Source organism: Struthio camelus, chromosome 2, assembly GCF_040807025.1.
Source record: "Struthio camelus isolate bStrCam1 chromosome 2, bStrCam1.hap1, whole genome shotgun sequence".
Lineage (NCBI taxonomy): Eukaryota > Metazoa > Chordata > Aves > Struthioniformes > Struthionidae > Struthio > Struthio camelus.
In genome coordinates this window covers 11,698,366-11,710,919 of record NC_090943.1, presented here as the reverse complement: position 1 = coordinate 11,710,919, position 12,554 = coordinate 11,698,366, and the positions used below count along the sequence as shown (strand labels likewise).

At 42.9% G+C, this 12,554-nt stretch overlaps 1 protein-coding gene across 3 annotated transcripts in view; it reads left to right on the top strand.

Moving 5' to 3' along the window:
- Positions 1–4,549: 4,549 nt before the first annotated feature.
- The window catches only part of PTPRN2 (protein tyrosine phosphatase receptor type N2), a 664,108-nt gene continuing 656,103 nt past the window's right edge, over positions 4,550–12,554 (top strand). For 2 of the 3 annotated variants that reach the window (XM_068934287.1, XM_068934286.1), the window contains exon 1: positions 4,550–4,749. In XM_068934287.1, the coding sequence (XP_068790388.1) occupies positions 4,641–4,749 (109 nt within the window). In that variant the 5' untranslated portion in view covers positions 4,550–4,640. The remainder of the gene's footprint in view (positions 4,750–12,554) is intronic. The other variant, XM_068934288.1, reaches the window with a different exon arrangement.

The window sequence follows — 12,554 nt, the reverse complement described above, 5'->3', positions numbered from 1 at the left end:
AGATATCTAGGTTACTGAATCTTAGATAAACTGCCTGATAGATATTGTTCCCTGAGGATTTTGGACCCATTAACAGGACAGATGATCTGCAATTAACCTGTTCAGAAGCCTCGATTAGCGTAGGGAAGGGGGGCAAGGGGAAGACAGAAAATGAAGAAAATAATGCTAATGGTCTTTTTTTTTGAAAGAGAGGTTTTTGTCTATGCAGGTAGACTGTATTTCGCATAGCTGAAACTCACCTTTTGTTCAGGACCTTCTTTATACTTGGATAAACTGACAAAGAGCTTTGTGGTACTTTCATGAAATATGTGAGCCACCCTGTACAAATACACATATACAATTTCTAAGATCTTCTGCATATTTAATTCTCAGATTCTGATTGCCTTCATTTGTAATTAGAAAACAGACCTGCAGAGGTTTACCAATGTGACCTCAGTAACTGTGTACTTATTAAACATCAAACGCTATCTTTACATTTTATATTCCATATATTTACCCTTTAACTGTCATCTGTTGCTTTAATCCTGTTCACAATGTTTTATATCACTTAATTACTTAGACGTATATAACTATTAAGAGTATTTTCCCTTTGTCTATTTTTATGCCTGAATTATTCTCTGGCAAGTTTCTACTTTGACTGAATTATGTATTTATCTTCTTTTTTAAGCCTGCCCCCCCCCCCCCCCATTTTTTTGTTTGTGTAATTTTGGCACCTTTTATTCTTATCTCTCTCAAAATTCTATCATTAACTCACCTTCTCAGTTTATTAATTCATTCCTCCTACTATTTCATTCTAAACAGTATTAAATTAAGAAAATTATTCCCATATTCATCTTGCCTCTTCCACGCCTAAGTGCTTCTGCCTGCCTCTGTCTTTTGTAGCAGAGCTGCTTGTCTTTAATAAAAATATTTTGTGGCCCAGTGAAACAGGGATAGAAAGACAGAGAGGGAGAGAGAGAGACTGACCTTGTTGTCCAACGGTTAGGTCACGTCTTTGAATCAAGATCTTTTTAAAGAACCTTTAAACTCTCATCCCAAGTAGGTGTCCTGGCCATCAGGCAATGAGCCATTCTGGGATCATTCTCTCTTGCTGTGGCCCTTCATAGTGAAAGTTTGATTAAAACATGCATGTTTCTCATGAAAAGCCTTAGTCAGACTACAGCATTTTCAAACAAAAATGTATTTCCTCAAAAAACTCCTGTGCAGCTCTGGTTACCACGGATAAGGATGTAAACCTTTCATATATATAAAAGCATATAGATTATTCAGCTCTTCTTTTACTTTGCCTAACATGTTTTTCATACCTTTCCCAACACAGATATCATAAAGACCCAGTTTCAGCAATTAAGCACAAGTTAAACTTTAATATGATACCCACTGCGCTGAAATTTACAGATCTATAATTTCCAATGTCATTCTTCCATGTAGTCTCACATTCACCACCGGACACATTAAAAATGAATAGCTGATATTCTATCCTCTTAACGACCATTCAGTCTCTTTCCTATTTTAGAATCCCTCACCAAAAACATTTAAATATGTCCTTACTAAAATAATTTACAGATATACTTTTCTATTCCTTTTTCAAAACTACCAAGTCCTAAAGTTTTGTTAGAGCCCTACACCATCCCTAACTTCTGCAGTGGAGTCTCATTTTTCTAGTCTTTCTAGCAATTTTCACTAATCACTTATACCCTTCAGAATTTCTTTTGCCACTATTACTTGCAGTTAGCTCAGAAACTTACTGAAAACACCAGAACAAAAAACACAAACAAAGCAACCAAACAAGGCTGGTAGACCTAAGCATGGATGCTGAATTTATTATAGGAACATTATAAAATCTTGGCACTGAGCAATCTCTGGATTGAGAAAAAGGTTTTGAAACAGCAACTAACTTGCACATGTCATGGGATTTACACTGTGATTCTGTTATTCCTCTAATTTACACACAGACTCAAATGTTGCTGTTTTTACCCATGTTATTAACCAATCTCTTTAAACCTAAAATACTGACTTTGATCAGTCTGTTCCTGGGGCTTTTAAGACAGGTTGGTGCATCTTTGCAAGATGCAGCCTAATATTAAACTATAAAATAAAACTAGCTATGTAATGCCAATCCTTAGACTTGCTAATTCTGAGAATTGCTACTTGAGCTATTTCCAAATGTGTGTTTGCGTACCAGCTGACTCTCCACTTTTTCTTTGACACTTTACTCTTGTCTTTACTAGCCCTATGTACTCAAGGATTTCTTTCTGTCTTTGATGAACAAATGCCCTTTCCTCTGGATTTTTCACACTGGTTCACATGCATTTGAACAAATGTTGTTATTTTGCTAATCCTCTGCACAGAGTGGCTATGAGAATTTTAATTTCCTTTTAAAAGCCGCTTAGTATTTGACTGTAAATTCACAGGAGCTATGCAAATCATTCAAGGGACAGCTTCAATGACTTCCACTGCTATTTTGTATTTTGACAACTTGTTCTCTCACTGTGCCTGCCATTTGCTCCTTTCTTACCTTCAGTTGTTTTGCAGTTCTCTGCTAATTCAAATGACCTTTCTCCATGTTCCTACTACTAGCTTTTAAAGCCAGATGGTTTGCATAACCCATGAGAATATAATAATTTATGTTTCAGCACTTTCATTTCTCATCTTGTCCTTTCCATATAATACTTCTTTTCCCCCCTTTCAGTGCTCAGATTTCTTTCAGAGTTGTTGAAACTGATTTCATGAGTTAAAGAACATTTGATTTAATGCAACCTTTTGGGTTACTTACTCCCCTGCAAGTTGTAAGCAACCATGTAACAGACCTCAAGTGCAGACATGCTTAACAAGAACATCCATCTCTTTTCTCTTTTGCAAACCCCAGGCCAGCAGATGACACCCAATGTCTCATCATATTTTGAAATTTGTGTTTTCTAAATCAAGTGTCATTTTTGTTTGCAACCTCATTGCCAACCGTAACCACACGGGTAAGGAAGCAACTTTGCTCTAGCTCTATAAAATGTAACTCAGTTTTCCTTAGTGCAGAAGCTCTTTTCCCCCAGAGCAAAACTGAGAGAATTGCCAAGGCCCGCAACCGCCTGCCAGGCAGGGCAGCAGGAGCCGTAGCTGCCCCGCGTGGCCTGGCCCGGGCTGCGGGTGCTGTGCGCCCAGCCGGGCCCAACTCGCCGCAGTGCATCTCCCACATCGGCGAGAAAGCAGCTGCAGGAAGCACTTTAGGCATCCCACACTCTTCCAGGACGAGTTTATTTTGCACTGGTGGGCTTTCATTATTTAATTTTCCAGGCCACAGCAAAGTCATGTCACGTATTACTAATTTTACTCCTTCTTTTAAATACCTTGAGCGTGAGTCTATAATGACTGTACCTGGTTAAAGACAGGATTGAAGTATGTCATGGAGTATAATTAGAGTTATTTACCTCAAGTGTGAAGAAGCTCAGGAGAAGCTGAGACTTCAGCAGCACCAGAGAAATTACATAGGTGCTGGAGTGGGGAACGGGACTGGAATCACGCTGTCACAGACGGTGTTATGGAGCAGGCTGGCTCCCCTGGTCAAAAACACATCTCCTGCTAGGGTGGATGACAGCTGCACTATTTTACCTTGATGACCGCAACTTCTCAGGGTTTTATATTGTAGCCTCAATATATTGTGAGAACGGCCAGAGCCTGTGAGTGAAAAAGAAGTCAATGGGGGTTTGTGCTGGAGGTGCTTGGTTCTCCCGGCAGCCCCGATGGCACGCTGCCCCTTCACGGGGTTGGGAGGCGGGGGACCAGCGCGTCACTGGTGCCGGCGTCTCCCAGGCAAAACCGCGCACGTCTTCCGCTGGAGGTGTTTGCCTTTGGGATCATAAAACACTTCCCCAGCGGCAAGCGATTTTCTGTGTGATGCCAGCGGTAAATAAACTACTGAGCGCCTGAGGAGGCTGCAGGGAGAACCCACCCCTCTAAACGCGTTCAGGGCACAAACGTCGACACGGGCTCAGTCGGTCTTGTGTTCAGGTGTGCGCAGCAAGTACACTGAATAACTCTCTGTTTGGAGTCATGTTTATGGGGGAAGGAAGGAAAAAAGGGGGAAGGGAAGGGGGAAGGAAGGGGAAGGGGGGAAGGAAGGGGAAGGGGGGAAAGGGGGGAAAGGGGGGAAGGGGAAGGGAAAGAGGAAGGAGGGGGAGGGGTCCCGCCTGCCCCTCTCCCGAAGTCTAGCGGGTCACCCGGAGCCTCAGGGTCTGCCTGAGGCGGGGCCTCCTTCGGTGGGGGCCGCCCGGCTCCTCCCGCGCTTCGCCCCGGCGGAGGGGGGGGTGCCGCTAGGCCGAGGTCGGCGGCGGGGAGCGCAGCGCCCTCCGCGCGGCGGAGCGGGAGCGGGAGCGGGAGCGGGAGCGCAGGGCAGGGCGGAGCGGGGGCGGCGCCGCGGGGCGGGAGCGCTCCCCCTCCCCCTTCCCCCCGCCGCGTGCCGGGCGGGGCGGGGCGGGGCGGGGCCGGCTCGGGGCGGGGCGGGCGGCGCTGGTCGCTGTCCGGGGTGTTGAAGGCGCTGCGGCTGCCGCTCGGCGGAGCCGGGGGCAGGTGCGGGCGGGCGGCATGGAGTGAGGGCTGCCGGCGCGGCGGGGAGGAAGGGGAGCGGGGCGGCCGCCTGCGATGGGCCAGGCATGATGGGGGCGCTCGGCTCCGTCGTCGCGCTGCTGCCGCTGCTGCTGCAGCTCCTCGCCGCCGCCCCGCGCAGCCAGCAGCTGCCCGCCGCCGCCGAGGCGCGGATCGGTGAGTGAGCGGGGCGAGCGGCGCGGAGAGGCGCGGGGGAAGGGGGGGGGGGGCGGGCAGCGGGGCCGCGCCGTCCCCTCGCTGCCGCCCGAGGGAGCCGCCGCCTCCTCCGGGGCGGCCCGGCAGGGCCCCGGCGGCCGCGCCCGCTCGGCTGCCCGCGCGGGGGCCGCGTCCTCCCGGCCCCCTCGGCCCTCCGGAGCCCCGTCTCCACCTCCCCCTCACCTCCCCCCCCCGCCGCCGTGGCGTCCGTCCCTCTCCGCGGGTCCCCAGCGTCACCCCCCGGCCCGGCGCGGGTGCTTTCGCGCCGCCGCGGCCTGTCCTGCCGCCCGGCTCCCTCGGCGGATCCCTTCCGGCCGCTGGGTCTCGGCGAGTCTCCCCCCGCGCCGAAAACTTCCACCGGGACAGCCCCACGGGCCCGGAAAGTTGAGGTGCTCCAGTGAGGGGAGTCATCAGCAACGCATCCAGCCTCCACCTCTTTAGCCCTTCCCCCCCGCCCCCGGCCCCCAAAAGGGATTCACGTCGTTCAACTGACCTCGCGTTTGGAAACCACGCGCAAGCCCTGGGCCGCAGCCCGCCGAGGCAGCCCAGCCTTTGGGGTGCCCAGCCCGCGCGCCCTCGGCCCGCCTCGGCTCCCGCCTGACGCTGCCCCACGAAGGCCGTTAAACAGCCTGCCCCTGTGGAGACGTTCTCAGATTAAGCCCCTTCCTCTTTTAGAAGATCCCCGCTAGAATAAACCCCTCACGGGAAACCCCTCCGGGTGCTGGTGTCACCCGGGCCAGCGCCGAGGGACCCTGGGGACAAGCTCCGTGCGTTCAGATCGATGCTCTGCTGCTGCGCGGCCCTCCCTCGCCGCCCGTCCTCTTCTGGCACGGAGACGTTCGTAACTCTGCGCTCACCAAAAACGTCTCCAGTGATGTATGCTAATACGGCCGGCCTGCCTCGCTCGCTGCATCTTTCTGAAACTCGTTTTAAGCCCAGACGGTCATAACTGGGAGAATTTTGTATTTTGTGCCAGTTTAGCACCTAGCTGGAGTGGTTACGGGGGTGAGAGAAAGCTAAACTAGCTTGCTCTAAGAAGTCTTCTTTCTAAGACAAAATGAAATAAAGTGACATTACGAAACAAAGGGCACCTCCGACAAAAGTAACAGTAGAGTCTGCCTCGTGTACGTTCAATTTATGAAGAAGGAATTAAAATGAGTCGACAATTTTTTGTTAATGAGGCTTCAGTCAAGTGGCAATAAAAAGGGGCTGTTTGATGCTTGCTGTAGTGATGCAAGGTTTTAGGAAGAAAGATTTTGGATTGGACATGTCCCTCCCTCCTCTCTCCCCGTTGCTATAGATATAGACTGTTCCTCCCAGTATGCTGGGGAGAAAGCTCAATATAAAAATATTGAAAGTAATGACTGTAATTTTTTCACTTAAGAATGCGATGGGCTCTATGTTATGCCTGCAAAGTAGTCAGATTTTGACTCTTGCTCCCTAAACATGAATTGCAAATCAATCTGGGTCACAAAATATTTTTCAATATGTTGTAGCTACAGAACAATGTTTGCGTGTTTGTCACTTCCCTGTAGCCTCAGCAAGGATGCCTGACTGATTGCCTCGGCGGTCCTTAGATTGAAGGGTTCGGGGGGAGAGCGGGCTTGATTTAAACGGTGAATCCAGTGGTTCCTAATTGAGAAATATTTCAGTAGCAGTAAAACAAGTTGAGACTTTCCCCTTCAGGCTGGGATAGGGGAATAACTGATATCTCAGAGATCTATTGAAACAGGGGAAAGGATTTATTATGTTAGACAAGATCCAGGAAAATGTTTGCATAGCTGGAAGTGAAACAGCTTTAACTGTCTTTTCTCTTAGAATTTCATTATTCCTTTTATTGACCAGAGTTTCAAATCTCATTAATCTTGAGTTAAAACTGTCCTTTTTTAAAATAGATTCTATACTGTTTTAGACTACAGTTTTTAGACATAAACAGGAGAAGCAGCTATAACTCTACAAGGTATTTGAGTTCTGGGATTATTTGTGGTTGAAGGTGGAAGATATTCATTTGGTTTCTTCTATGTCTTTTCTTGTGCACAGTCCCATTTTCTTTAATTGCAAATTGAATACAGATGCATTACAAAACCTCTATAATACATGCTGGAAACTGCCTTAAAAGCCACGTAATTATAGAAACAAATTTTTATTAGATTTGTTTTTATTAAGTGTTTCAGTAAGTCTTCCTAAAGGCTCGTTCAGAAGTGGAAGTTCATGACCTTTACCGATTTAACAGGATGTTTTCATCTGATTTCATTCTTTTTCTCTTTCTTTTTGTCAACTTTTATCCATGCTTTCCTATAGTAATCACCTCCAAACGGTGACCTATTTATTGTTCTGCAACATGCTTACACACTCATTTAAGAAATTGGAAGTTTTCAAGTTACAGTTAAATAAAATAATAGATCTCTGAACTTGTACTTCTTCTGCCTATATAATTCATGAGGCTTTGTAGATTGCTCCTGTGGGAAGGTGTTTTTGTGAGATGCTATTATCAACAAAAGCACCTATTGTCTTCTACTTCTTCCATTTCTGGACGTTTATAGGAGCATTTTAAATACAAATAAAGGAGGAGACATACTGCATTTGATCTTTTACTCTGTATCTTACCCAGGTTTAGCCCAAGAGAGATAGTCTTATTTTTTCCAGAAGGTAGTTTTTCAGAGAAGAAAACAGCTGAGGTACATTGTATCCAAATATGGTGGTGTTCATAAGTCTCTAATTAGTGGGGCTGGGAGTTTAATATCCTTAATTAATCTTTACTTGTTTATAAGACACAGTCAATTTGAGATTATGGAACATTCATTCTTTTTAAAGTGTTTTACAAAGCAATCTGCAAGCAATATATCCTGATTACGTGTGCTAGATTCCTCAGAAGAGTTGGGTATGGTTGTATGGATCCTTTTCAGCTAGTCATTTTCTCATTAGCAAACGATTGTGTTGAGGAAGCAGTTACGCTTAAATGTCTTCAGATAAACTCTAAGCAGTCGCTTGCAGATCCCCCAAGTACTTTCATACAGATCTATGACATGTTAAGTAGATGTATCTATTCAAAAAGTCATGGTGATATTTGATTTTCATATTAGAAAAGCTAAGTAAAGTAGAAGACTGGGCAACAAATGAAATTGTGAACATAGCTTATCACTTTTTTTTTATCAGCCCTAAGGTGCCAGTGCTTTACAGCAGAAATAGTTTTGATATCTATTGGTAACAGAGTAAATGTATGCTTGTTACTGTGACTTCGCGTTGCCATCTAATATGTAAAATGGTGCTTCTAGCCTTCAGTGAACAGGAGTATAGTTTTGCAAAATATGTTAACAGTTAATAGAGCTCGTAATCCCATTATTTGGTCTGCATTTTAGTCTTAATTTACCACATTAATGTGTTGTGGAAGATTCTGGAAACAGTTGTTCCATGCACCATATAAGAAAAAGTTGTAATCAAATCATCACATACGAAATTTCTGTAAAAGTCAAATATCTGTAATTTCAGGTTTTTACTAGCAAAAAGACAAGTCTGTCACATTTCAACTTATGAGCATGAAAGAATCTTTTAAAACAGCAACTCTGAGTTCCTGACACACATAGTAAGCGAAGACAATATGTTACATTTCATTCTGATTGTATGCTAATTTTAAACGTGCTTGATGGAAACTTAATTTAAAAAGCCTTTAAATAATGTTGCATAGTATTTGTAGGACTTTCGCAAAGTATGGTGTGTAAGTTTATCAGCTGAAAAAAATAATTTAGGCATGAGTTCGGAACTTCATGTGATTAAAGTTGAGCATGTAAGCAATTACAAAGGCAGGGACTTCATTCACCGTTAGTTAAAAGAATTTCTCCAGTATTGATTCTTAAATTACAAGAGGATGAAATAAACAGTAGGACAGATAAAAGGTTACAAAATCTTTAACTTTTCAGTCAGTGGTTTAAATACAATGCACAGGAAATAGTGAATGAAAGCTTTGTCTAGGGCTGCTCAGTGGGGAATAGTAAAAAAATAGATCTTGGTTTAGTTCTTGTTGGATACATGTTACCCTAACAAAATGAACATAACTGTCATTCTGTTCTCCGCCATCCTGGAGAGGCATGAAAACTGAAATTTTACTTCTTGCAGGAATCTCTGAACTTAGCTGAAGCTCACTGAAGTCAATGTTAGTCTTCCCATTGACTTTGGTAGCATTTGGATCAAAAGTCAGGTGAGGCTTGTAGCAGATTGGATGAGGAAAGTAGGGGAATTAACACTGTTACCATCTGTTCAGTAGATAAAATTGCTTGAGTTTCCAGCTGCATTAATTTGCAACATTTCATAGGCACTGTATTATTTTGATATCATACTAATTTGATATAATTATTGATGATTCAGTATGATTTATGATGTAATGCTAACAAATGAAAATATCAACACAATAATTTAATTAAGACAATGCTAAATGCTTAGAGCCTTAAGGATTCAGTGTAGTAAGCTGTATGCTTCCCTTAGTGAAAGGTATTTGCTTGTTTTCTTATATTCTAGAAGGATTTCTAAGTAATCAGTTGAATAAGACAGTAATAATAATGTGTAGATTGATATCAAGGCATGTCTGTCTGTTGCTTCCATTGAAGTCGAGGCAAGAATATGCATTAATGTTTTTGGCATCATGCCACGACTGTTCAACAATATCTTTTTCAACTTGAAATAGATTCTCTATACCTTCCTTTGCTATCAAAATTGTATTGTATTTGTTGAAAGTTTTGAATGATAGAAAGAAAATTATTTTCTTTATAGGTTAAGGAAATAATTACAGTCTATTCTAAAGCATATTCACAGGATGTGATTTGTAGAGAGATTTTTTTCTTTTATTTGCTTAACTGAATGAGAGAAAACAGACTAACTTTTGGATATACAAGCTCCTTTTCTTCCTGAGACCTGAATGTACCCCAACATTTCTCTGTATTGTTTGGTGAAATAAAAGAGGATATTTCTCTCTACTTATGTTCTTTTTTGTTATCGAGAAAGAATACCAGTCCCCCAGACTTCATCATACCACAGCATCATCATCTCATGCCATCAGTCACTCTACAGAGAGAAAATTAGGTTACTCCTAGTTTTTAGATTCTAGCATATTTGGGTAGTTTTGCGAAAATAGCAAAGGATAATTAATTTTGACACGCGAATGATTAATTAGGAGTTATCTGTGAACTTTGAAATTAACATCTGATTGAACTAAATTGTTACAGCTCACCGCAATGTTTTTAAAGCATCAGTGTGGAGAGTCTGCCATTAATGAGAAAAATGACAACTGTGGTCACGGAAGTCCAGTTCAGTGGACTGAGGTCATCTGCATTGACTAGATTGCTGTTGGTTAGAAAAAGGGCATAAGATTACTAGCTCAGAGGTTGATGATTACAGGTGGTCATATGTATTCAAATCCATAAGAAGACTTCCTGCAGAAGCCAAAGAGCAGTATATGTTCCAGCTTCCTCAAAACAATATATATTTTGGCCTCATCCCACTCGCACTGTAGCCTAAAATTTGGATAAATCTCTGAAGTTATTCTTATAATATCAGTTTGTATGAGGTCTTGATAAAATATGGTTAGTGTTTAGATTTTGGAGAGCATTTATTGAAGACTGGAGGAGAGATCGATCTGTTTTTGGTGATAAAGCTGGCAATGGAGGGCAGGAGCACAAGAGGGAAAGTCCATTGTTAAACACGGTTGAAGACAGGATGCTGAGTTGGATATATCTTTGGTTAGACTCAGCCTGGTTGTTATTAATAAATTTAGGGAAGTAGTTACATTGCTGCTGACTAAAAAGTTTTATGTTTGCAGATGAAGAATAAGCATGAGATAAACAGCATGTTTGTAGGGGAACAGACGCTAGAGATGCCAAGAAATAGCGACACGTTGCAAATATGGGTGGTTAAGAAAGGAATGAGAAATGAAATGTGTAGTAGAAGTAAAAGTGTTGGAGTGGAGTCAGGAATGGGGCTTAGCAAGTTGGACCTATAAAGATGTAAACTGATGATTGGTGAAGTCACTGATTGTTCTCGTAGAACAGACAGTCAAAGGCAGCAGTAAAGTCAAGGTGACCAGACTGAGACATGAGAAAATGAGGCAAAACGGTAAGGCAGAAAAGAGATTCAGAAAACAGAAATTCCAGACTGCTTTTTTAGGCCAAAGCCATGGCCAAAAGAAACATGCATAGATTTAAGAAACTGGGCTGTGTATGAAATGAAAGGATTTATTTCTTCTCATGTTAAGGGTGGGATTCATCTAACCAGACTCAATCATTTGAGTCAGTTACTCTGGGTTCCTTTTAGCCTAGATCTTGTTTATAAATTGCAGTTCATCTCACCCAGATGTAAGTATCTAATGTAGATCAGAAACGTCTCCCCGAAGGCTGCTATTCCTTTCCATTTAGCATTGTCTGAATACGTTTCTGAGGTTAGGGTGACTAGCTTGGCTGTAAAGATCTGTGTGATAGGCTCCTGCACCTTAGCAATTAGATACTCAGGTTACACTTGTCTGTTAGTTTGTAAGAGGTGAGCACATTCAGAGAGCGCTTCACCTGTCTTCTGCTACTAATGTTAAGTGGCATAACCTAAAGTTAGATTGGTTGATGATTGCGTATTATGTTACTGCAGAACCAGAGTCATGATTTTGAAATATATAAGCCTTGAAAATAGGCTGCATAGGATGGTCCAGTGAGTAATACGGTGGGGAGAGAAAGTTCTGCAGTTCATCAAGTGAGGTGGCCGCAGGATCTTAGTAGACCTAGGAAAAAAGTTCTGTGAGAGAATCACCCTCTGGTAACTACAAGCAAATGAAGGTGAGCCCTGAATGAGACAGAGAAGAAACAGGCATACTGGGATGAGCAAGTAAAGGGAAAAAAGCAGGTAAATGAACAGCAGGTCAGCAGCTAAGATAGACTAAAGGTGGAGAAATCTGGTATATGGAAAGCTGAAGGAAGGGAACCATGAGAAACATGTTAGGTTTGGACAGGCAAGAGAAAGCATGAAGGACATGAAGGTTAATGTGTATGTAGGATTCTGAGCTTTCTGATGTTGAGTTTTAGGGCTTTTGCCTGTAAGGGGGTTTGGGAGGTTTCTATTTTATCGATGTTGATATACTATAACATTTCCAATAGCAGTATGCCATTCAAAACAGCTGTACTCATAAAAAACTTTGGCATCTTTTTTATGAAAAGATTAGAGAGGCTTAGCTTTATAGAATGTATTGCTTTTGAGAAGTCGAGTAGCTTAGGAAATGACTGCATTTTACTATTTTTTTCCCTATAGTTCCTTTCAGTGAAATGTACTTGCCGAATGGTAACCATAGTTTGCTGATGCACAGTCTCTCTTAATTGATACTGCTTAATATTGCATACCTGTTTTGCTTGAAACTAATACATTGATAAAACAAGCTCTTTTAAGGTGTAAAAATCAATAACTAGAGGGTATATGGCAATTACAGCTGGTTGTAGTGGGTGGGAGGTGTTTTCTTTCGGTCATAACTTAGCAGCATGCAGTGATGGTTACATAAGCTTGAAATCACAGCCAGCAAGTACAAGGTAGTACAGAAAGGTATGTGTGCATGTGTGCCTCTCCAAATGTAGCATGCTTCCAAATGTCCTCGCAGACAGCGTGCAAGTGTAACCAAACAACCACTTCATATCATAATGAACTCACAAAGTTCAATGAAAGACAGAAACATCCATTAAATATAACACCCATTACATGTAAAATAACATTTTTTACTCCCTCTCCCTCTCCCCACCAAAATCCAT